The sequence below is a fragment of the Pseudophryne corroboree genome, chromosome 11, assembly GCF_028390025.1.
Source record: "Pseudophryne corroboree isolate aPseCor3 chromosome 11, aPseCor3.hap2, whole genome shotgun sequence".
In the NCBI taxonomy this organism is placed as follows: Eukaryota; Metazoa; Chordata; class Amphibia; order Anura; family Myobatrachidae; genus Pseudophryne; species Pseudophryne corroboree.
The window spans coordinates 38,392,554-38,416,995 of NC_086454.1; the positions used below are offsets into that span (position 1 = coordinate 38,392,554).

General features: G+C 47.0%; 1 protein-coding gene across 1 annotated transcript in view; it reads right to left on the reverse strand.

The window, feature by feature from the left end:
• Positions 1-24,442, reverse strand: part of RIC3 (RIC3 acetylcholine receptor chaperone) — a 110,872-nt gene that overhangs the window by 12,931 nt on the left and 73,499 nt on the right. The window contains exons 4-5 of the mRNA XM_063944034.1: positions 22,287-22,380; positions 16,537-16,682 (exon numbers count right to left, since the gene is read on the reverse strand). Of these exons, the coding sequence (XP_063800104.1) occupies positions 16,537-16,682; positions 22,287-22,380 (240 nt within the window). The remainder of the gene's footprint in view (positions 1-16,536; positions 16,683-22,286; positions 22,381-24,442) is intronic.

The window sequence follows — 24,442 nt, forward strand, 5'->3', positions numbered from 1 at the left end:
GCAGAGCGGCTTATACACACAATACCCACAAGTAGCAAAGCCGCTTATACACACAGTGACCACAGGTAGCAGAGCCGCTTATACACACAGTGTGCACAGGTAGCAGCGCCACTTATACACAATGGGCATAGGTAGCAGTGTTGCTTATACACATAATGGCCACAGTATTAGTGTTTCTAATTAATCCAATGTCCATTGCTAGCAACTATACTCACAAAAGAGTTTGGGGGGTTTGGAAAGGGGGTGGGTTCAGTGAGGTTCCTATCCGTGGGAATCACTTGTAGCGGCTGTGGATGGTGATTCGAGGTGCTACGTGTGGTGGAGGGTTGGGTGTGGGAGGGGTCCAGAGGTGTTGTGGGTGGCGGAGGGGTGGGTGCAGGGGCATGGATGGCGTAAAGGGTGCAGAGGTCCTGTGGGTGGGGGAGGGGGAGGTGTAGAGGGGGCGCGGATGGGGAGTGTAGTTGCTGTTGGTGGGGGAGGGGGGGGGGACTGTGGATGAAGGAGGGGGTATGGAGGTGATGTGTGTGTGGGAGGGGCAAAGTAGGGGTGTGCGTTTGGAGGTGCGGGGGGGTGAGGTTAGGTGATGGGTTCTAGAAGTGCTGTGCTTGGGGGAGGTGTGGGATGGCACGGATGGGGGATGTAGATGTTGTAGATGGGGGAGGGGTGGATGCGGGGGAGCTGTGGATGGGGGAGGGAGTCCGGAGGGGTGGTTCGGGTGGTGGTCCAGAGGTGTTGCGGGTGGGGGAGGGGCAGGTGTGGGAGGTCCGCAGATGTGGAGGGTGCCTGTAGATAATGCGGGCGGGTAGGTGCTGTGGTTGTGGAAGTGGCGGGGGTGTTGCGGGTGGGGTACGTGATCTGGATGTGGTAGGTGATGTGGATGTGCGGTAGCTAGGGGAGGGGCGGGTGCGGGGATAGCACGGATGGGGGAGGGGGTCCGTAGGCGCTGTGGATGAGTGGTGGGTGTGGGGTTACGGCGGTTGCGGTGGGCCAGGTGTGCTACTGCGGTGGTTGGGGGAGGGTGCCGGTGCAGGGATACCGCAGTTGGGGTAGGGCGGTTGGTGCAGCTGCGGCGGGGAGGGGCAGGGGAGGGGGTGCGGCGGTGGGGAAGGGGCGGGTGTGAGGATGCTGCGGGTGGGTTGGGGGGGCGGGAGGGGGTGTGGATGGGGTCTGTAGATGCTGGTGGTGGAGGGGCAGGTGCAGGAGGCTGTGGATGAAGGAGGGGGTCTGGAGGTGCTGTGTGTGGGGGAGGGTCGATGTAGGGGGAGTTGGGGTTGCAGAGGGGGAGGTTGGGTGATGGTTTGTAGAAGTGCTGGGGGTGGGGGAGGTGTCTGTAGATGATGGGGGTGGGGGAGGTGATGTGGGTGGGGGACAGGTGCGGAGGGGGGGCAGGGGCTGGAGCAGTGGTGGTGCAGTTGGGTGGTGGGAGGCAGCTGCTGGGGTTCCGAGGGTTGGGGAGGTGGTGCGGGTGGGGGAGGGGTGGGTGCAGGATGGGGCAGTTGCGGTGGTGGTGCGGGTTGGGTGAAGGGTGCAGCAGGGGGGAGAGGTGGGTATGGGGGAGGGGCAGGGTTGCAGCGGGTGGGGGAGGGGCGGGGGGTGCTGCAGGTGTGGGAGCTACGGGTGGGGGCGTGAGTGCCGCGGGTGGGAGCGGATGTGGGGGATGCGTTGGGTGCCGCAGGGGGGGCCAGCGGGTGTTGGTGCTGTGGGTGGGGGAGGGGGCAGAGTGCCACGGGTGGTGCGGGTGTTGGTGCTGCGGGTGGGGGAGGGGGTGGAGTGCCACGGGTGGTGGGTGGATGCGGTGGGTGTTGCGGGTGTTGGTGCTGCGGGTGGGAGTGCCGCGGGTGGGGGGCGAATGCGGTTGGTTTGCCTCGGGTGTTGGTGCTACCGGTGGGGGAGGGGGCGGGAGTTCCGCGGGTGGGTGGCGCGGGTGTTTGTGCTCTGGGTGGGGGAGGGGACGGGAGTGCCGCGGGTGGTGGGTGGATGCGGCGGGTGTTTGTGCTACGGGTGGGGGCGGGAGCAGTGGCGCCACAACGTGGGTGCGGGCCGCACCCGGGTGTTACCCTCTGAGGGGTGACACCAAAGTGCCGGCTCCTGTCACAGTGCAGAAGCCAGCACTGCCCCGACCCACAATGTGCCGAAAACGGGGGGTCGGGACGCGAAGCTAGGCCCCCTTCCGTGAAGCCACGCCCCCTTTTCACCCGCGACCGCGGGTAAGTGACGGGTGGATGCCGCGGGTGGGAGGCAGATGCGGGTGGTTGCCGCGGGTGGGAGGGGGGGCGAGTTGTGCCGAAAACGGGGGTCGGGACGGGAAGTCACGCCCCCTTCCGCGAAGCCACGCCCCATTTTCACCCGCGACCGTGGGTAAGTGACGGGTGGATGCCGCGGGTGGGGGGAAGATGCGGGTGGTTGCCGCGGGTGGGAGGGGGGGCGAGTTGTGCCGAAAACGGGGGTCGGGACGCGAAGCCACGTCCCCTTCCGCGAAGCCACGCCCCCTTTTCAACCGCGACCGCGGGTAAGTGACGGGTGGATGCCGCGGGTGGGAGAGGGAGAGGGAGCGAGAGCAGCTGCCAGTGCTCAGCATGTCCCCCTGAACTCTGCAGCAGCCGCTAGTCTGTGACGCGGGTAGTGTGAGTTCCGCTCACAGTCAGCGGCTGCGGTGTCACCAGAGAGAGTGTACGGGGAGAAGGGAGACAGGGGACTGGGCGGAGATGGGGAGGGGACTGGGCCGGAGAGAGGGAGGGGACTGTTCCTGGCCAGATCTGTGCCTGTGACTCCGCCCAGCGTTACGGGCACAGAGTCACAGACTTGGGCAAATATATAGGAGATATATATATATATATATATATATATATATATATATACACATACTGTATATATAAACAAACACGAGGAACCACTGCACTCGCCATTCCCAGGGGTTGGGGTGCGGTGGGCTGTGGCCACCGAACTCAAATATACACAAACAGAAAACCCAGCACTCTCCTAAGCAGCTTCATTCACCTCAATGCTTTAATATACATCTGAATAAACAATGGGGTTTTGGTTTATGAATTGTACAATGCATGTAAGCTTGCGTCTCACTCCACGGGACCCCATTTTACTGCAAGTCCTACTCTATCATATAAACTTTCACATAGATTTAATAGAAACCTGGCAACTGCTGTCTCATAGGGGAAAATGTGCTTTTCTGGTTTAGAGCTTACCTGCCACACTTATGGCTTTTAAAAGGTAAGACAGTCACCAACACAAATAACAACTACACAAGTGTGCTTACCTGGTTTACAGCTCACCTGCCAACAGACTACTGGCTTTCAAAGTGAGACAGTCACCAACACACCTAAATATCAGCTGATCCAGGTTAAAGGTAAATGAGCTTAGAGGTGCATGAGAGAGAGAGATATGGTCACAAATGGGCCAATTATAAATTAATTAACCCTGTTATACGAACAAACGAACAAACACGAGGAACCACTGCACTCGCCATTCTCAGGGGTTGGGGTGCGGTGGGCTGTGACTACCGAATTCAAATATACACAAACAGAAAACCCTGCACTCTCCTAAGCAGCTTCATTCACCTTAATGCTTTAATATACATCTGAATAAACAGATATCTTGGGGCCCGGGACACTGATATCTTTGGGGACCCCGCAATCCCCTTGACCACCCCCCTTTTAAAGCAGTGAGTGGCTTTTAAAAAAAAAGTGTGTATGTAGTGTATATATATATATATATATATACATACTGTATATATATATATATATATATATATATATATATTGATTTCTCAACTATTACATTTTTCATCGCCATGCAAAATGACATTGTGAACATTCTAAAAAACACTTGTATGTGTACATTCACCCTTCTGCTGATTTAACACCTGATGAAGTCCGCTGTGACGAAAACGCCTTGGGTTGGAAATTCAATATCCACATCACAAACTGACATCATCTCTCTGCTGAATTACACTACTTTAAAAAGTGGATTGAAATCAGTGCAATTATGTGTATATACTTCTTTATATGTACTGTTTGATGGGGGTGTAAAAGTTTTATGTAATCCATTGATTTTATGTTGAATTAAAACTATCTGAATTTTAAATACCATTTTTTTTTCAATGTTCTGAGTGGTATAGTATTGCCATTATAATAGGCAATTTAGCCATTTTGATTGAAGTCTTAGCGCCTCTGATTCTGTATTATTTTTTGTGCCCCTTATCCTCGGGGTCCCCTGAACCTCGAGGCCCTGCATGGGTGTCCCCTTTGTCTCCCCTGTTGCCTGGCCTGCGGAGAGCATCGCAGTGACTGCTAGATAATGTAGAAAACATTATAGTGACTACAATATAATACAGAGAATAGTATATTGAGCACTATAGAAACCAGAGAGCATCAGTGATCTCCATATAATACAGGGAACATCTCAGTGACATCTAAATAATACAGAGAGCATTGCAATGACGGCCAGATAATACAGAGAGCATTGTAGTGGCCACCATATAATGCAGAGAGTATTGTAGTGGCCACCATATAATGCAGAGAGCATTGTAGTGGCCACCATATAATGCAGAGGGGTGGTCTTCAGTATGCCGAATGTCGGGATCCCGGCGCACAGTATACCGGCGCCGGGATCCCGACACCCAGCATACCGACAGCTATTCTCCCTTGTGGGGGTCCACGACCCCCCTGGAGGGAGAATAAATAGCGTGGCGAGCGCAGCGAGCCTGCAAGGGGCTCCTTTGCGCTCGCCACACTGTCGGTATGCCGGCGGTCGGGCTCCCGGTGTCGGTATGCTGGTCGCTGGGAGCCCGGCCGCCGGCATAACGTACTACACCCAATGCAGAGAGTATTGTAGTTGCCACCATATAATGCAGAGAGCATTGTAGTGGCCACCATATAATGCAGAGAGCATTGTAGTGGCCACCACATAATACAGAGAGCATTGTAGTGGCCACCATATAATGCAGAGAGCATTGTAGTGGCCACCACATAATACAGAGAGCATTGTAGTGGCCACCACATAATACAGAGAGCATTGTAGTGGCCACCATATAATGCAGAGAGCATTGTAGTGGCCACCATATAATGCAGAGAGTATTGTAGTGGCCACCATATAATACAGAGAGCATTGTAGTGGCCACCATATAATGCAGAAAGCATTGTAGTGGCCACCATATAATGCAGAGAGCATTGTAGTGGCCACCATATAATGCAGAGAGCATTGTAGTGGCCACCAGGGGCGGATTGGGAACAAAAAGCGGCCCTGGAAAAATTTGTACTAGTGGCCCCACATGGGCAGCACCAGAGTTGTAAGGTCTAACCATGGGCCATGGCAGCAGCATCCTCCCCCCAAGACTTTCCAGATAGTGGGCATGTCCAGCATCAAGGGGGAAGTTAAAAAGAAATAAAATTACATATTATGAGCACCAGTGACGTGCGGTGAGGTCACTGGTTGGGGAGGCACTGGCGGCTAACAAGCCCCCCATCGCCCCCCCCCCCCCCATCCCCGGGGAATAAATAAAATAAAAAGTGTGGTCCCCCAACACATCAGTAAAACCAGCACTAGGCAGAACCAGCCAGGGGGAGTAATGCCATAGCAGGGGAGACACTCAGTGTGGGGTCCCCCTGCCATAACATTAATCATCCCCCCGAGCCAGTCAGCCCATGGTTGGAATTCCTCGGAAAGTGGGAACCCCAAAAAATAAAAATGGGGTGCTATGCCCCGCACCCCTGGTGGCAGTGGGTGCGGGGTTCATTGTATGTTAATATTGATCTGTACAGGTGGCCTACAGGTCCCAGCAAGCCTGCCCCAGCATGCTGGCACTTGGAGAACCACAAGTGCCAGCATGCCCGGACATAAAGGGCCCGCTGGCACCTGTAGGCCACCTGTAAAGAAAAAAAATAAAACACCACACGATCTTAAAAATACGTTTTATTAAACTGGATCTTCACCTGGGAGGCGGCGGCCTTTAAGCTCTTTTGCGTGGCCGCCGCCTTCCCAGGGCTTCCTGCATCTTCACCTGGGGGGCGCCACATCCCCAGGGCTTCCAGCGTCTTCACCTGGGGGGGCGCCGCCTCCCCAGGGCTTCCGACGTCTTCACCTGGGAGGCGGCGGCCTATAAGCTCTTTTGCATGGCCGCCTCCTTCCCAAGGGCTTCCATCGTCTTCACCTGGTGGGCGGCGGCTGCTAAGCTCTTTTGCATAGCCGCCGCCCATCCAGGACTTCCGGCGTCTTCTTTCTTCAGGAGCTCTTCACAGCTCCTCCTCCGCCGTCGGACTGCGCTCCTCTGCCTTGCGCTGACTTATATAAGTCAGCCGGAGGGGGCGGCGCGATGACACGGCGAGCCGTGATTGGCTCGCGGCGGCCATTATTGAATTTAAAAAATTACGCTGAGGCGCCATTTTTGAAACTGGTACCGCTCCGCTGCCAAACTCTGCAGGCTAAAGGTAAACTTCCGCCGCCCGCACCGCCGCCGCAACCCGCCTGCCCGCACCACCGCCGCATCCCGCCGCCCGCACCACCGCCGCATCCAGCCGCCCGCACCTCCTCCGCCAGCGTCACCCACACAGTGATTGACAGCGGATCCAGTGACGGATCCGCTGGCCAATCACTGTGGCCTCACTGACAGGGACGTGCTTTCATAGGTTGAAAGCACGTCCCTGTATGAAAGCGGCACCTCTAATGGTGCCGCTTTCCCATATATTTTCAATGGGCTTTTACTGCCCATGGCTAGGCCCCGCCCGGGCCCGCCCCCCGCTCTAATACCTTTCCCCAGTGACAACGGGAGGCACCACGATCGGTGCCTCCCAAACACATAAAGAGAGGAGCAATGCTAAGAATAATATTAAGAGGATACATATGACACAGAATATGTGTCATATGCATCTTCTTTGTATTATCTTAATCATTAATGACAGGGGAGGCACTGCCTCCCCTGCCTCCCCTGACTGCACGTCCCTGATGAGCACAGTATGTGATACACCTTTAGAATTTAGGAAACTATATAATTCTTTAGAAAGATATATTTTCTTGCTTATTACACCAACCGTATCCCAATCACTATTCACTCAATCTTATATGTCAGCCAAGCAGGCAGACAGAGCATACACTAGATCATCTGCAATCACAGGTCAAAGAAATTTTTATATATGCAAATTATTTTGCATCTTATTCATTATGTCTATAAATAGGACCACATGTCCTCAAACAAAACAGGCCCCTCGGGTGCGTCGGCCCACCGGGAGTCTTCCCTGTAAGCCCTATGGCCAATCCGCCTCTGGTGGCCACCATAAAATGCAGAGAACATTGTAGTGGCCACCATATAATACAGAGAGCATTGTAGTGGCCACCATATAATGCAGAAAGCATTGTAGTGGCCACCATATAATGCAGAGAGCATTGTAGTGGCCACCACATAAAACAGAGAGCATTGTAGTGGCCACCATATAATGCAGAGAGCATTGTAGTGGCCACCATATAATACAGAGAGCATTGTAGTGGCAACCATATAATGCAGAAAGCATTGTAGTGGCCACCATATAATGCAGAGAGCATTGTAGTGGCCACCACATAATACAGAGAGCATTGTAGTGGCCACCATATAATGCAGAGAGCATTGTAGTGGCCACCATATAATACAGAGAGTATTGTAGTGGCCACCACATAATACAGAGAGCATTGTAGTGGCCTCCATATAATGCAGAGAGCATTGTAGTGGCCACCATATAATGCAGAGAGCATTGTAGTGGCCACCATATAATGCAGAGAGCATTGTAGTGGCCACCATATAATGCAGAGAGCATTGTAGTGGCCACCATATAATGCAGAGAGTATTGTAGTGGCCACCATATAATACAGAGAGCATTGTAGTGGCCACCACATAATACAGAGAGCATTGTAGTGGCCACCATATAATGCAGAGAGCATTGTAGTGGCCACCATATAATACAGAGAGCATTGTAGTGTCCACCATATAATGCAGAAAGCGTTGTAGTGGCCACCATATAATACAGAGAGCATTGTAGTGGCCACCATATAATGCAGAGAGTATTGTAGTGGCCACCATATAATACAGAGAGCATTGTAGTGGCCACCATATAATGCAGAAGGTGTTGTAGAGGCCACCACATAATACAGAGAGCATTGTAGTGGCCACCACATAATACAGAGAGCATTGTAGTGGCCACCATATAATGCAGAGAGCATTGTTGTGGCCACCATATAATACAGAGAGCATTGTAGTGTCCACCATATAATGCAGAAAGCGTTGTAGTGGCCACCATATAATGCAGAGAGCATTGTAGTGGCCACCATATAATGCAGAGAGTATTGTAGTGGCCACCATATAATACAGAGAGTATTGTAGTGGCCACCACATAATACAGAGAGCATTGTAGTGGCCACCATATAATGCAGAGAGCATTGTAGTGGCCACCATATAATGCAGAGAGTATTGTAGTGGCCACCATATAATACAGAGAGTATTGTAGTGGCCACCACATAATACAGAGAGCATTGTAGTGGCCACCATATAATGCAGAGAGCATTGTAGTGGCCACCATATAATGCAGAGAGCATTGTAGTGGCCACCATATAATGCAGAGAGCATTGTAGTGGCCACCATATAATGCAGAGAGTATTGCAGTGGCCACCATATAATACAGAGAGCATTGTAGTGGCCACCACATAATACAGAGAGCATTGTAGTGGCCACCATATAATACAGAGAGTATTGTAGTGGGCACCATATAATACAGAGAGTATTGTAGTGGCCACCACATAATGCAGAGAGCATTGTAGTGGCCACCATATAATTCAGAAAGCATTGTAGTGGCCACCACATAATGCAGAGAGTATTGTAGTGTCCACCACATAATGCAGAGAGCATTGTAGTGGCCACCATATAATACAGAGAGCATTGTAGTGGCCACCAAATAATACAGAGAGTATTGTAGTGGCCACCACATAATGCAGAGAGCATTGTAGTGGCCACCACATAATACAGAGAGTATTGTAGTGGCCACCATATAATGCAGAGAGCATTTTAGTGGCCACCATATCATACAGAGAGCATTGTAGTGGCCACCATATAATACAGAGAGTATTGTAGTGGCCACCACATAATACAGAGAGCATTGTAGTGGCCACCATATAATGCAGAGAGCATTGTAGTTGCCACCATATAATGCAGAGAGCATTGTAGTGGCCACCATATAATGCAGAAAGCATTGTAGTGGCCACCATATAATACAGAGAGCACTGTAGTGGCCACCATATAATACAGAGAGCATTGTAGTGGCCACCATATAATGCAGAGAGCATTGTAGTGGCCACCATATAATACAGAGAGCATTGTAGTGGCCACCATATAAAACAGAGAGTATTGTAGTGGCCACCACATAATGCAGAGAGCATTGTAGTGGCCACCACATAATACAGAGAGTATTGTAGTGGCCACCATATAATGCAGAGAGCATTTTAGTGGCCACCATATCATACAGAGAGCATTGTAGTGGCCACCATGTAATACAGAGAGTATTGTAGTGGCCACCACATAATACAGAGAGCATTGTAGTGGCCACCATATAATACAGAGAGCATTGTAGTGGCCACCATATAATGCAGAGAGCATTGTAGTGGCCACCATATAATACAGAGAGCATTGTAGTGGCCACCATATAATGCAGAGAGCATTGTAGTGGCCACCATATAACGCAGAAAGTGTTGTAGTGGCCACCATATAATACAGAGAGCATTGTAGTGGCCGCCATATAATACAGAGAGCATTGTAGTGGCCACCATATAATACAGAGAGCATTGTAGTGGCCACCATATAATGCAGAGAGTATTGTAGTGGCCACCATATAATGCAGAGAGTATTGTAGTGGCCACCATATCATGTAGAGAGTATTGTAGTGGCCACCATATAATACAGAGAGCATTGTAGTGGCCACCATATAATGCAGAGAGCATTGTAGTGGCCACCATATAATACAGAGAGCATTGTAGTGGCCACCATATAATGCAGAGAGTATTGTAGTGGCCACCATATAATGCAGAAAGTGTTGTAGAGGCCACCATATAATGCAGAGAGTATTGTAGTGGCCACCACATAATACAGAGAGCATTGTAGTGGCCACCATATAATGCAGAAAGTGTTGTAGTGGCCACCATATAATACAGAGAGCATTGTAGTGGCCACCATATAATACAGAGAGCATTGTAGTGGCCACCATATAATGCAGAGAGTATTGTAGTGGCCACCATATAATGCAGAGAGTATTGTAGTGGCCACCATATAATGCAGAGAGTATTGCCGTTATGACCATAAAAGACAAGAGAGCATCGCAGTAACTACAATATAATATAGGAAGCACTTCTGTAATACTGTATACAGAGAATTACATCCAGTATACAGTATTATAGAAGTGCCGTGGTGCAGCTGTCAGTAACATATACTGGGACTAACATTCTTTGCAAAGGATTACACAAGTGGTACTGTGCAGCTGTCAGTGACATATACTGAGAATTACGATGATTTAATTCAGGTTGGATTGCAAAACGCGATCCAACTGCAAAAATGATAAGGATGCAGGTGCATGCGCAGCGCCCATCCTGCGCATGCACCGGCATTTACTGTGGGGGGGGGGGCGCAGAAAATGCGAATTCCACTGCCTGTCAATCAGGCAGAAGCGTTCGTGGGGAAGGGGACCGCAAAGCTTTATTTCCTAGGCGGAGATGGAGCGTTGCAGGGGCGTGGCTTCTAAATGGGGCGTGGTAAGGCGTGAACGGGGGGCGTGATCGCGGCAACTGCGTGACATCACACGCAGCTGCCGTGATCAGAAAGATGGCGGTGGGCCTCCTGTGGGTGCAGCCAAGCTACACCGGTAGGAGGCAACCCTAATTTCTGCGATCAAGCAGACATTGCGCTGCGATCGCAATTTCTGCTTGATCAAGAGGGGGGGGGGGGGGGGGGGAGGTCAGCATGCTATGGTCTTTCCCCAGTATGCGGTCACATGGATTGCAAATTCTGCTACTTAGCAGAATTTGCAATCCAACCTGAATCGGGCCCTACATCCACTATAAAGGAATATAGAAGTGTTGGCTGTATTATGTATAAGAGTAATTATTGCAGCTGATCTGTGGGTTACAGCTCCCAGCAAAAATAAAAGCGCAACAATGTACTTTGAGTGACAAGATGCAGAGATGAACCCTTTCTGTCACTGCTGCACAGGGATCACACAACCTCTATAGGCATAGGCGTGCGCACGGGGGATGCCTGGTGTCCACCTAATGTCTGGCACTCCCCTCACACCGGCGCGCTGGTGGGGCCAGATGTTGTACGGGTGACTCCCCCTCCCCTCCTGACGTGTATGACAGGCAGTCGTTCGGGTATACTGCGGGGCCGTGCCGCGTTATTGTTGACAGAAGCGTGGGTAGGGCGGCAAGCTGACAGAGCTAAGGGGCCGGGCCAAGTGATGAGGTTGGTAGCAGGCGGGGCTGAGGGAGCCGCTCAGAGTTCTCATAGTCATTCAGTCAGCCGGCAGAGCTGAGAGGCCGGGCTGACTGAGGAAGCGGCCGGCAGGTGGAGCCAACTCAGATGAGAGGGGCAGGAATAACCTGCAGACTGGGGGGGGGGGGGCTGGTGGTGGGTGACTGGGCTGGACAGAGGCACTCAGAAGACATTCCCCAGCTTTGTCACTGCTCTTCCCGACCTCCCCCTCTGTGTATGCTCCCCCCCCACTTCCGTGCCTCAGCTCCCTCTCCCATATGTGCCTCTACCCCCTCTCCCATATGTGCCTCTGCCACTTCCCTCCTCTGTGCCTCTGCCCATTTGCCTTCTGTGCTTCTGACACTATCTCTGCCCCCCCCCCTTCCCCATGTGCCCTTGCCCCTTTCTGTGTACCTCCGCTGCTTCCTCATGTGTTCCTCGGCCATCCACATCCCACTATGGCTGGTTGCTGAGATCAGTGGCGAAGACCATATACATTTTTCTTTGTGTGTGTGTGTATATATATATATATATATATATATATATATATAAGAAAATGTTTTTTGTTTTTTTTACGTCTGTGTGTATACAGTATATTTATTTACATTTCTGTTTTACGTGTCCGTATATATTTATTTATCGGTTTTATGTGCATATACTTATTTATTTTACATTCCTATTTTACGTGTCCGTATATATTTATTTTTTACATTTCTATTTTATGTGTGTGTGTGTGTATATATATATATATATATATATATATATATATATATTTTTCATATATATATATATCTACACACACAGGCACACACATTTTTGGACATTTCTACTGTATTAGTGTGTGGGTGTTTGTGTGGATAGATAGATAGATAGATAGATAGATAGATAGATAGATAGATAGATAGATAGATAGATAGATAGATAGATAGATAGATAGATAGATAGATAGATAGATAGAAACCAGGAACGACAAGCACTGAACTAATCGCACTGGCAGAATAAGTCTCGAGCTACTCAGAAACTACACAGAGAAGTCTTTTCGCAATATTGCTAATCTTTCGTTCGCAATTTTGATAAGCTAAGATTCACTCCCAGTAGGCGGCGGCTTAGCGTGTGCAAAGCTGCTAAAAGCAGCTTGCGAGCGAACAACTCGGAATGAGGGCCATGGTACCACAACAAACCTGCCAAGAGAGGGCCGGCCACCAAAACTCACAGACCGGGCAAGGAGGGCATTAATCAGAGAGACAACACAGAGACAAAAGGTAACCCTGAAGGAGCTGCAGAGTTCCACAGCAGAGACTGGTATATCTGCGCATGTGACCACAATAAGACGTACACTCCATAGAGCTGGGCTTTATGAAAGAGTGGCCAGAAAAAAGCCATTACTTAGTGTTAAAAATAAGAAGGCACGTTCTGAGTTTGCCAAAAGGCATTTGGACGACTCACCAAATGTATAGAGGAAGATGCTCTGGTCAGATGAGACTAAACTTGAACTTTTTGGCCACCAAGGAAAACGCTATGTCTGGTCGCAAACCCAACACATTCCATCACCCCAAGAACACCATCCCCACAGTGAAACATGGTGGTGGCAGCATCATGCTGTGGGAATGTTTTTCAGCAGCAGGGACTGGTAAACTGTTTCGAGTCGAGGGAAAGATGGATGGTGATAAATACAGGGATATTCTTGAGCAAAACCTGTTTCAGTTTGCCTGTGATTTGAGACTGGGACGGAGGTTCACCTTCCAGCAGGACAGTGGGGGTAATTCTGAGTTGATCGCATCAGGAATTTTGTTAGCAGTTGGGTAAAACCATGTGCACTGCAGGGGAGGCAGATATAACATGTGCAGAGAGAGTTAGATTTGGGTGGGGTGTGTTCAATCTGCAATCTAAACTGCAGTGTAAAAATAAAGCAGCCAGTATTTACCCTGCACTGAAACAAAATAACCCACCCAAATGTAACTCTCTCTGCACATGTTATATCTGCCTCCCCTGCAGTGCACATGGTTTTGCCCAACTGCTAACAAAGTTCCTGCTGCGATCAACTCAGAATTACCCCCAATGACCCGAAGCATACTGCTAAAGCAACACTCGAGTTGTTTAAGGGGAAACATTTAAATGTGTTGGAATGGCCTAGTCAAAGCCCAGATCTCAATCCAATTGAGAATCTGTGGTCAGACTTGAAGATTGCTATTCTCAAGCGGAAACCATCCAACATGAAGGAGCTGGAGCAGTTTTGCCTTGAGGAATGGGCAAAAATCCCAGTGGAAAGATGTGGCAAGCTCATAGAGACTTATCCAGAGCGACTTGCAGCTGTAATTACCACAAAAGGTGGCTCTGCAAAGTACTGACTTGAGGGGGGTGAATAGTTATGCACGCTGAAGTTTTCTGTTATTTTGTCCTATTTGTTGTTTGCATCACAATAAAAAATAAAAATAAAAAAAATCTTCAAAGTTGTAGCCATGTTCTGTGAATGAAATGATGCAAACCTTCAAGCAATCCATTTTAATTCTAGGTTGTGAGGCAACAAAACATGAAAAATGCAAAGGGGGGTGAACACTTTAGCAAGGCACTGTAGATAGATAGATAGATAGATAGATAGATAGATAGATAGATAGATATTATAGGCCGCAGCAACATTTTAGAAATAAAATGAAACGTTGACTGACTTTGGATGGACTGGATGTCCTGTTGAGAAGGGTGTAGTACGGCATACTGACGCCGGGATCCCGGCAGGGAGGGGCGAGTGCAGCAAGCCCCTTGCGGACTCACTGCGCTCGCCATGCTGCGGGCTCGGTGTTTCGGCTCATACTGTGTGTCATAATGTGAATTTCGGCTCATACTGTGTGGCATAATGTGAATTTCGGCTCATACTGTGTGCCATAATGTGAATTTCGGCTCATACTGTGTGGCATAATGTGAATCTCGGCTCATACTGTGTGGCATAATGTGAATTTAGGCTCATACTGTGCGGCATAACGTGAATTTCGGCTCATACTTTCTGGCATAATGTGAATTTTGGCTCATACTGTGTGGCATAATGTGAATTTCGTCTCATACTGTGTGCCATAATGTGAATTTCGGCTCATACTGGTGGCATAATGTGAATTTCGGCTCATACTGTGTGCCATAATGTGAATTTCGGCTCATACTGTGTGCCATAATGTGAATTTCGGCTCATACTGGTGGCATAATGTGAATTTCGGCTCATACTGTGTGCCATAATGTGAATTTCGGCTCATACTGGTGGCATAATGTGAATTTCGGCTCATACTGTGTGGCGTAATGTGAATTTCGGCTCATACTGTGTGGCGTAATGTGAATTTCGGCTCATACTGTGTGGCATAATGTGAATGTCGGCTCATACTGTGTGCCATAATGTGAATTTTGGCTCATACTGGAGGCATAATGTGAATTTCGGCTCACACTGTGTGTGTGGCATAATGTGAATTTCAGCTCATACTGTGCGGCATAATGTGAATTTTGGCTCATACTGTGTGGCATAATGTGAATTTCGTCTCATACTGGTGGCATAATGTGAATTTCGGCTCACACTGTGTGGCGTAATGTGAATTTCGGCTCATACTGTGTGGCGTAATGTGAATTTCGGCTCAGACTGTGTGGCATAATGTGAATGTCGGCTCATACTGTGTGCCATAATGTGAACTTCGGCTCATACTGGAGGCATAATGTGAATTTCGGCTCACACTGTGTGGCATAATGTGAATTTCAGCTCATACTGTGCGGCATAATGTGAATTTCGGCTCATACTGTCTGGCATAATGTGAATTTTGGCTCATACTGTGTGGCATAATGTGAATTTCAGCTCATACTGTGTGCCATAATGTGAATTTCGGCTCATACTGGTGGCATAATGTGAATTTCGGCTCATACTGTGTGGCATAATGTGAATTTCGGCTCATACTGTGTGGCGTAATGTGAATTTCGGCTCTTACTGTGTGCCATAATGTGAATTTCGGCTCATACTGTGTGCCATAATGTGAATTTCAGCTCATACTGGCGGCATAATGTGAATTTCGTCTCATACTTTCTGGCATAATGTGAATTTCGTCTCATACTGTGTGGCATAATGTGAATTTTGGCTCATACTGTGTGCCATAATGTGAATTTCAGCTCATACTGGCGGCATAATGTGAATTGCGGCTCATACTGTGTGGCATAATGTGAATTTCGGCTCATACTGTGTGCCATAATGTGAATTTCGGCTCATACTGTGTGGCATAATGTGAATTTCGGCTCATACTGTGTGCCATAATGTGAATTTCGGCTCATACTGGCGGCATAATGTGAATTGCGGATCATACTGTGTGGCATAATGTGAATTGCGGATCATACTGTGTGCCATAATGTGAATTTTGGCTCATACTGTGTGCCATAATGTGAATTTCGGCTCATACTGGCGGCATAATGTGAATTTCTGCTCATACTGTGTGGCATAATGTGAATTTCGGCTCATACTGTGTGGCATAATGTGAGTTTCGGGTCATACTGGGCCAGCTGGCCTTGAAAAGTGATAAAATGGAGAGTAATAAAGTACCAGCCAATCAGCTCCTTACTGCCATGTTAAAGGCTGTGTTTAAAAAATAACAGGAGCTGGTTGATTGGTAGTTTATCTCTCTCAATTTTATCACTTTTCAAGACTACATCTGGACCACTGTGTGGTGTAATGTAAATTTTGGCTCATACTGTGTGGCATAATATGCATTCTGACTTATACTGTGTGGCGTAATGTGAATAAGGGGCACTACTGTCAGTAGCTGGTGAGCATGGGGACATGTGTGACAAATGCTGGCGTCCTGCGGCGGAGGGGTCTGATGGCATGGGAAGAGGCAGATGTGGCTCTGATGGCACAATTTTTTTGTGTTGCTTATCATTGGGGCCCTGTACAGGTGTCCCCTTAGTCCCCCCCTGTTGCTGAACCTGACAAAGAGCCCTTTTCTCACATTACAATTGTATTTGCACTTATACCCATTAATAGTGACTGTGAGTGCTATTTACTGTTGTGATGCTGGCATATACATTACACCTCATACCTTCCCAGTTCTCCATGTACGGAGCTTCCTCCGCCTCTTGTTCCGGGGAGACCCCATCCAGAATCTTGCCCTCTTTCATGACTCTGGTGATCTCCTTCAATCTCTCCAGTAACTGTTGCTCCTCATTGGTGCTGACGTTATCCACCCTAATGGAAAACAAGAGAGGTTTCAGCCTACGGCGGTGCTATCAGACTATACTGGTGTGGTCACTTGGATAGAAGGAGATTAATTCAGATGCTTTGTGTACCAAATATTCATTCATTAAGCAGGAAGTTGTTAGTCAGATCCAAATTCTGAACTGGGAAGACACAAGTGCATTGTCCATACGGTGCTATTTGTATGGTGTTCCAATGTATTGTTGGACATTGTCTAGGTCGACCCCATATGGTCACCATGACAATAATTGACACACAAATTGTCGACACAAGTATTTTTGGCCTTTTGTTCTTGTTTTTCCAACTTGTGCTTGATTTAATTTCTTTCCACATGGACTTGGGAATAGTAACTTTGCACGAGGATACACGTTTATACTAATTGTGCTTAGATATGGTTAAACATACAAAATGACACCCAAAAAAAACAAAAACTTGTCAGTCTTTTTTTGTGTGGATCATTCTCATGTTGACCTTTTGAACCCGTTGATCTTACTTACTGTCTACCTTTTACCTGTCAACATTTTGGCCCTGTTGACTTCTTCACCCTGTCGACCTAATGGCTGTCTATCTAGACAGTGTTGTTCTTCTATACCCACCCATTTGTATGAGGGACACCTATACAATCACACAGAAGGACATTGCCCAAGAGGCTAATAAGATATTAGCATGCATAAAACGGTGAATTGATGCAAGGGACGAGGGTGTTATACTCCCATTATATAAATGACTAGTGAGGCCACACCTTGAATACTGTGTACAATTCTTGGCACCATACTACAAATAGGATATCCTGGAACTAGAAAAGGTTCAGAGGCGGGTGATCAAACTAATTAAGGGCATGGAGACGCTGGAATACGAGGAAAGGCTTGCAAGACTAGGCATGTTTACACTGGAAAAGAGGAGACTAAGAGGGGACATGATCAACATCTACAAATATGTAAGGGGACAATACACAGAGCTTGCGCGAGACCTGTTTTTGGTTAGAATAACACAGAGGACTCGTGGACACTCGCTCAGGTTAGAGGAGAGGAGATTCCGCACAATACGGCATAAAGGCTTTTTCACGGTAAGGACAATACGTGTTTGGAATTCCCTGCCTCAGGGAGTTGTAATGGCGGACTCAGTCAACACCTTTAAGAATGGGTTAGATAAATTCCTAATGGATAAGGATATCCAGGGTTACGGTGCGTAGTCACGCACTATAGTTACTATAAAAAGAGGGATAAAATGCAACGGCTGACATCAGCATCAGTCAAAATTTTAGACCAATTAATCCTGCATAGGAGACCACAAATAGGTTGAACTCAATGGACAATTGTCTTTTTTCAACCTTAGATACTATGTTACTATGAGTAACAGATGTCATAGTGTGAATTTTAATGATAACCGGTATTTAAACTTCATTTTAGCTCTTTGTGGTACTATATTTACAATACTGTACTTGTCTTTTATACTTAGAAATGTGATGTATTTAGAAAGAAAATGTTGGGAAGGAACTAGAGGTCATAACGACAAGCCTCGGGGGTAAAACACCATTCACTTTGTGTATATTTTGTGTACATGAAATTCTTTCACTAAAAAAAACAACAACCATGAAACAATCTTAAGTGTCTCTAGAGGTTTATGTATTATCGTAATGTATGTACTGCATGTTGAATATGTGTGTACTATTTGGCGATGGTAATAAGTAGAGTTATAATATACCCCAGCGGATGCACTGCAACCAAACAGCCCAGTACTAACCAGTAGTGTGGTTTGTTGAGCAGTACTGTGTTTATGCAGCCATACTCACAATTACATATAACAGTATCCAGAGGATGGAGCTGAGCTTGTGCAGAACACACAGAGCACCAACCCGGGGATGTATGAGGCAAGCGGCGCATATGCAAGCGGAAGCAGTATACAGCATTAACAGGTGTCTCAGGATATGGCATAGTCTCTTGGAGCTAAGTAGAACACGTCCGTGTTCCACTGTGGCGCTCTGACACTGGAGCAAGATGGAGCTGCACAAGCTGAGAAGACCATATGGCGGCCATCTTGGTAAAGGATTGATACCTCCCTAAAGGATTACCATGGAGACTGTGCAGTAGCGCATGGAATGGATTCTACATGAGTTGATCAAATAGCTTCAATGAAACCGATAATTTTTACAGAACAATTTATAGAAATAGAATTAAAAAAGAGCAATGTATTGAACCCTTTAAAAACAATGCAGATTATAAAATCTTATGAAGTTATTTTTCTTTAAAAAATTGGAGAACGTAGAACTAGATCTGATTCAAGCCAAGTAAAATAAAAAGTACTAGAGATAAGACATCATGAAGAGCAACATGATTAAAAATTGGAGCGGATCTCATACTCTGAACAAATAAACCAATTAAAGATCGGAGTGACTACAGCCCACAAGGAAAGGCTGAAATCATCTTCCAGATATTATCAGCCAACAGATGGTCAAACTGGATGGGTAGAACCGTGTCTGGAGCAGGATCTGAGCATCTACAGTGGGTGTAGTATGGTATGCCGGTGGTCGGGCTCCCGGCGACCAGCATACCGGCGCCGGGAGCCCGACCGCCGGCATACCGACAGTGTGGCGAGTGCAAATGAGCCCCTTGCGGGGTCGCTGCGCTCGCCACGCTGCGGGCACGGTGGCACGCTACGCGCACCGCGCTATTTTATTCTCCCTCCAGGGGGGTCGTGGACCCCCACGAGGGAGAATAAGTGTTGGTATGCCGGCTGTCGGGATTCCGGCGCCGGTATATTGTGCGCCGGGATCCCGACAGCCGGCATACTGAAGACCACCCTCTACAGTAACCATCAGGAAGATAATTGGGTGGAACATTTGTCTCTAGCAGAATTTACTCAGAACAATTCTCTACATGCCTCCACGTTGCTCAGTCCATCCTTTGTTCATTACGGCTATCATCCACAGTCATTCCTTGTTTCCAGTAGCCACAGTGTTCCACCAATTCAAGAGTTAAAAAAATAATTAAATGAGACACAGAAAAAGGTGCAGCCAATTCATATCCAGCACAGTCTAGTTATAAAGATGAGGCCAATAAATAAGGCTTTATATCAGTCAGAGACAGAGTATGTCCACAAAGAAACTAAAACTTACACAACCTTCTCTTCCGAAAAGGTTTGTTGAACCATTTCCACTGTCAGATGTTCTCTATTCAGTCTCTATTAAGCTGCATTTACCAAATACTATGAGGAAGAGCCATCCGGTATTTTACATCTCACATGTTAGCATCAGTTTCCACTCCAACCACAAATTCTCCAGTCAGAGTACTGGGGAAAGATGAATTTGTGGTAGAAAAGGTCTTGGACTTTAGGATTAAAATGAAATGTTTATTTCCTCTGGTAAATCGAAGGGTTATAGTCTTGGGAACTGCTGGAAAATATTAATCCTTCTTGTCTTGTACAAGAGTTGTGTAATAAATACACAAATAGCCTGGGGCACCTAGAAGTTGCTTTGTAAGAGGCACGGTTTGCCACAGCACTTTTTTAAAGTTTGGGTAACTTCAGTTGGTAAGTTGGGATGGGATCTGGATTGTTCTATGCCATTACGTGCAGTTACAGGAGATGAATAATAAGGAGAATAATGTCTATCACACACTGCCTTGAGACAGATAAGCAGCACCCTGTTACATTTAACTGAGAGGTCCCACTTTCTATTTTAATTTCAACCAAAATGAAATTAGTGGCGATAATTTGGAAACAGCCTCGGAAAAAAATAGGTAGATGGCTAACAACATTTGGTGGCAAGTGGCCACATTGGAGAAATACCAAGCGGAACAAGTAGACTCAAGGGGCTGAAGATAAAGAAGCCACCATCTTTTCATGATTAATCCAAATAATTTATTACAGAACGGGACAACATTTTTTGCACGTATTCCTTTTTCATAATGAATATGGCATTAAAAGAAAGTAGAGATAAGCTAAAGGGTCATTACTAAAAAAATAAAAAGAGAGATCCTTCAAATCCTAATACAATCATTTAAGGATCTACCAGAATTTATCCCTCAGGAAAAAGAAATAGAGAACTTTAACATCATGGCACAGGTACATCGATGACATTCTCTTCATCTGGGAAGGTTCTGGAGTCATGGGAGCCAACGCCAGAGGCTCACAAAAATCAATTCTCCGAGAAGAAACACGATTAAAAGTCTAAAACAAACGCCTTTCCTGCATTCCCACTAACCGACATGGGAAATTTGGGAGTGCCAGATTTTAAAAGACGATTTTCAAAATAGGCCAAGAGAAAATAGCTCCATCCAGATCCATGCTTACGGATGATTCACTAACCAAATTCACAAAGGCACCCCAAAATATACAATACAGACAGAGACGTATATAAATCGCTTTCAGATACCAAACAAATGTAAGAAAGAATTGGATGGTATATTGATGATTGCAAAAGGGAAAAAATATATGAGTAGTCAGAGTGTATGGAAAACTTTAGTGTAGGATGCTCTGGTGATTCCTGCGCTATATACACAGTGCAAATGTTTTTGGAGTTGAGCTGTTTTTTTTTTTGGTACTGCGCACGTGCCGTGATTGATTACCGACAGCGATTGCAGTCAGAATTTAGACGCAAAGTAATTAACAGTCAGTCTGCATTAGTGGGAGGTAACAGGGGATGTGGCTAGTCAAATGCATGTTGCAGCCAGCGTCTGCGTTTTTGTACGTAACTATGATGGCTCTGGTGGCTTAGTTGCGACAGACATTTTTAGCAATCGCAGGATTGCTCAGAGGATCCAATGTGTGACTGCTGGCATGCGTTTCTCATACAGATTACAGTGGCTACTGCATTAGCATATTTGCACAGTATCGCTGCATGCAAGTACTCAGTTGCAAAGGCTATTGCGTCCAACGCTGTCAGTAGCGGATCTTGCCACGGGCAAGCAGGACTTTTGCCCGGAGCGCCTCCTTCCGGAGGGCGCCGCACCATGGCAAGATCCGCCACTGCTGTGCCCTCCGCTGCCCGCTGTGTCCCACGGATCTACGTCTGTGGTCCCGGCTGTGGTCCCCTGTGAAGGGAACTAGACGCGTGGCGTCTAGTTTCCCTTCGCGGAGAGGACCTTTGCTGAGCGGTGTGCGATGACGTCATCGCGCACCGCTCAGCATTTAAGCGGCGCTTCTACTGTACAGGGGGCGTAACTGGCCACGCCCCTGTATTAAGCCACGCCCCCCATTCCCTGCCCGGGGCGCCGAGAGCCCTCGAACCGGCCCTGAACGCTGTATCTGTGGGGATGTAGGAGAGGAATGCTGAGGTAGGACTGAGGAACCCACCACCCCATAAATCCTGCTCTGTACATTTCATATAAGCAAATTGTAATATCCCTGCTGAACCGTTCCTTTCATTCCGTCATATAAAAGTCTTGGAGGCTTATGTGACGCATGCGACATCCTGCGAGAGATTATTCTGGCACATACATCATGTTATTCCTTAATAATTCTGCTTATTAAAACTACATTTGCAATATAAAAGACCCTCTGTTGTAGCAAGTGCAAAAAGGGAACATAACGTAGTATTTATTTTATGTTTTACCCCCAAAGATAGTGATTTATGACTTTCATTAAATTAAACCATACCTCTCGCTGTTGGGTCCCAGGCGGGAGATAATTTTTTCCATCGCTTCTTCGGTTTCTTTAAGTTTATCTTGCAGTTGGCTGAGCTCGTAGTCAGCTAAAACGAGAAATGCTGCATGATAAATACAGGATAACCTGCTATATAACACAATAGTCTATTTATCATCATCTCCCGGCAATGAAAGTGGAAGAAAAAAAAAATCACGAACGAATAAACCATGAGCTGATTTATCAATGGTAAATAGCCCAGAGATTCCAATTAGGATTCTCTAGTTTTATTTCTCTATATGCTCCGTGCTGGGTCTGTTGTGAACTTCTGAATTGGGAGGATGCGATGTTTCTCGCTATCACATCCCTGCGCATGTCAGTGGGGGGAGGATATGATTCTAGTATAGGATCAACAAGACATTTGTGTGCGCAACACTGATAAATAAATAAAGCCCAGTTAATCATCTCCCCGTGAATTACTCCTGTCTCTCTGCTTTGGTTTTGCTGCGGTCCTGTAGTTTTGTGTAAATTTTATAGATATTCTAAATTACAGTAAAATCATTCCCTCTCATTTATACAGTTTATTACATGTTCAAGAACATGCAACCGGCTGCTCAAAGCTTATGTACAAATATATAATAATAATAATAATAATTATTATTATTATTTTATTTATATAGCGCTCTTTCTCCAATAGTACTCAAGGCGCTTAACAGATACATAGCATAATATAGTACAGAAAATAATAAAGTACATTTTCATAAAATACAGAAGCATGAAGATACTAAAAGGGACATTATGGAAATGCTGAGTAAACAGAAAAGTCTTGAGTCTACTTTTGAAGGATTCTATAGTTGGGGCCTCTCGCACTGTGCGGGGAAGTGAGTTCCATAGAGTCGGAGCCGCATGACTAAAAGCTCGACCCCCAGATGAATTACGGTAGATTCTAGGGACTACTAAAAGTCCTTCATCTACAGATCGCAGTAATCGAGTGGGGCAGTATGGGGTCAGAAGCTGTTTCAGGTACCTTGGGCCTTGGTCATGTAATGCTTTGAAACTCAGTAAGCCAATCTTGAAGATGATTCGCCATCTTACAGGCAGCCAGTGAAGGGAGTAGAGGATGGGTGTTATGTGGCTAGAACGGGGCTGGTTGGTTAATAGCCTGGCAGCTGTGTTTTGCACCAGCTGTAAGCGCTGCAATTCTTTTGCTGGTAGACCAAGGTAGAGAGCATTACAGTAGTCTAAACGAGATGATACAAATACATGTATGACATTTGGCATATCATCTGAGGGAATTAAGTGCTTGATTCTGGCTATGTTCCTCAGGTGAAAAAATGAGGATTTGATTGTGGCTGATATCTGATGTTTAAGTGTCAAGCCACCATCCAGGACAACGCCAAGATTCCGCAGACGATCACTGGTCTGTAATTCTGAATCCCCGAGTGTAAGTCCAGTTGGTTGGCTATGCTGCAGTCTTGTCCTTTGATGTTGCGGTCGTATCATAAGGACCTCCTTTTTATCCGGGTTCAGTCGCAGCCAACTGGCGCTCATCCACTCCTATAGCTCAGCTAGACAGCCATTTAGGGTTGCTATTGGGTTATCAGTGCCCGGAGCAAAGGACAAGTACAGTTGTGTATCATCTGCATAGCAGTGTTAGACCAGGCCATGGCGCCTGATTATTTCGCCCAATGGGAGCATGTATACTGCAAAAAGCATGGGGGATAGTATAGAACCTTGTGGGACACCACATGGCAGTGGCACTGGTGGTGATGAGTATAATCCAGATGATACTCTCTGTGACCTGCCTGTAAGAAATTATTTGAACCAGTTTAGGACTGTGCCATCCAGACCACAGAAATGTATCAGTCCCTCAATCAGAAGCCCATGGTCCACGGTATCAAATGCTGCCGAGAGATCCAGAAGGATTAATATTGAACAGTCACCTCTGTCTTTTGCCATCAGAAGATCATTTAACACACACACCAGGGATGTTTCAGTGCTATGTCTTCTCCTGAATCCTGATTGAAATGGATCATAGATATCATCATGGGTTGTCAGGCAGGTTTCCAGTTGATTTGCAACCACTTTCTCAATAACCTTTCCTAGGAAAGGAAGGTTTGATACCGGTCTGTAGTTGGTCATGCAGTCGGGATCTAAATTAGGTTTTTTAA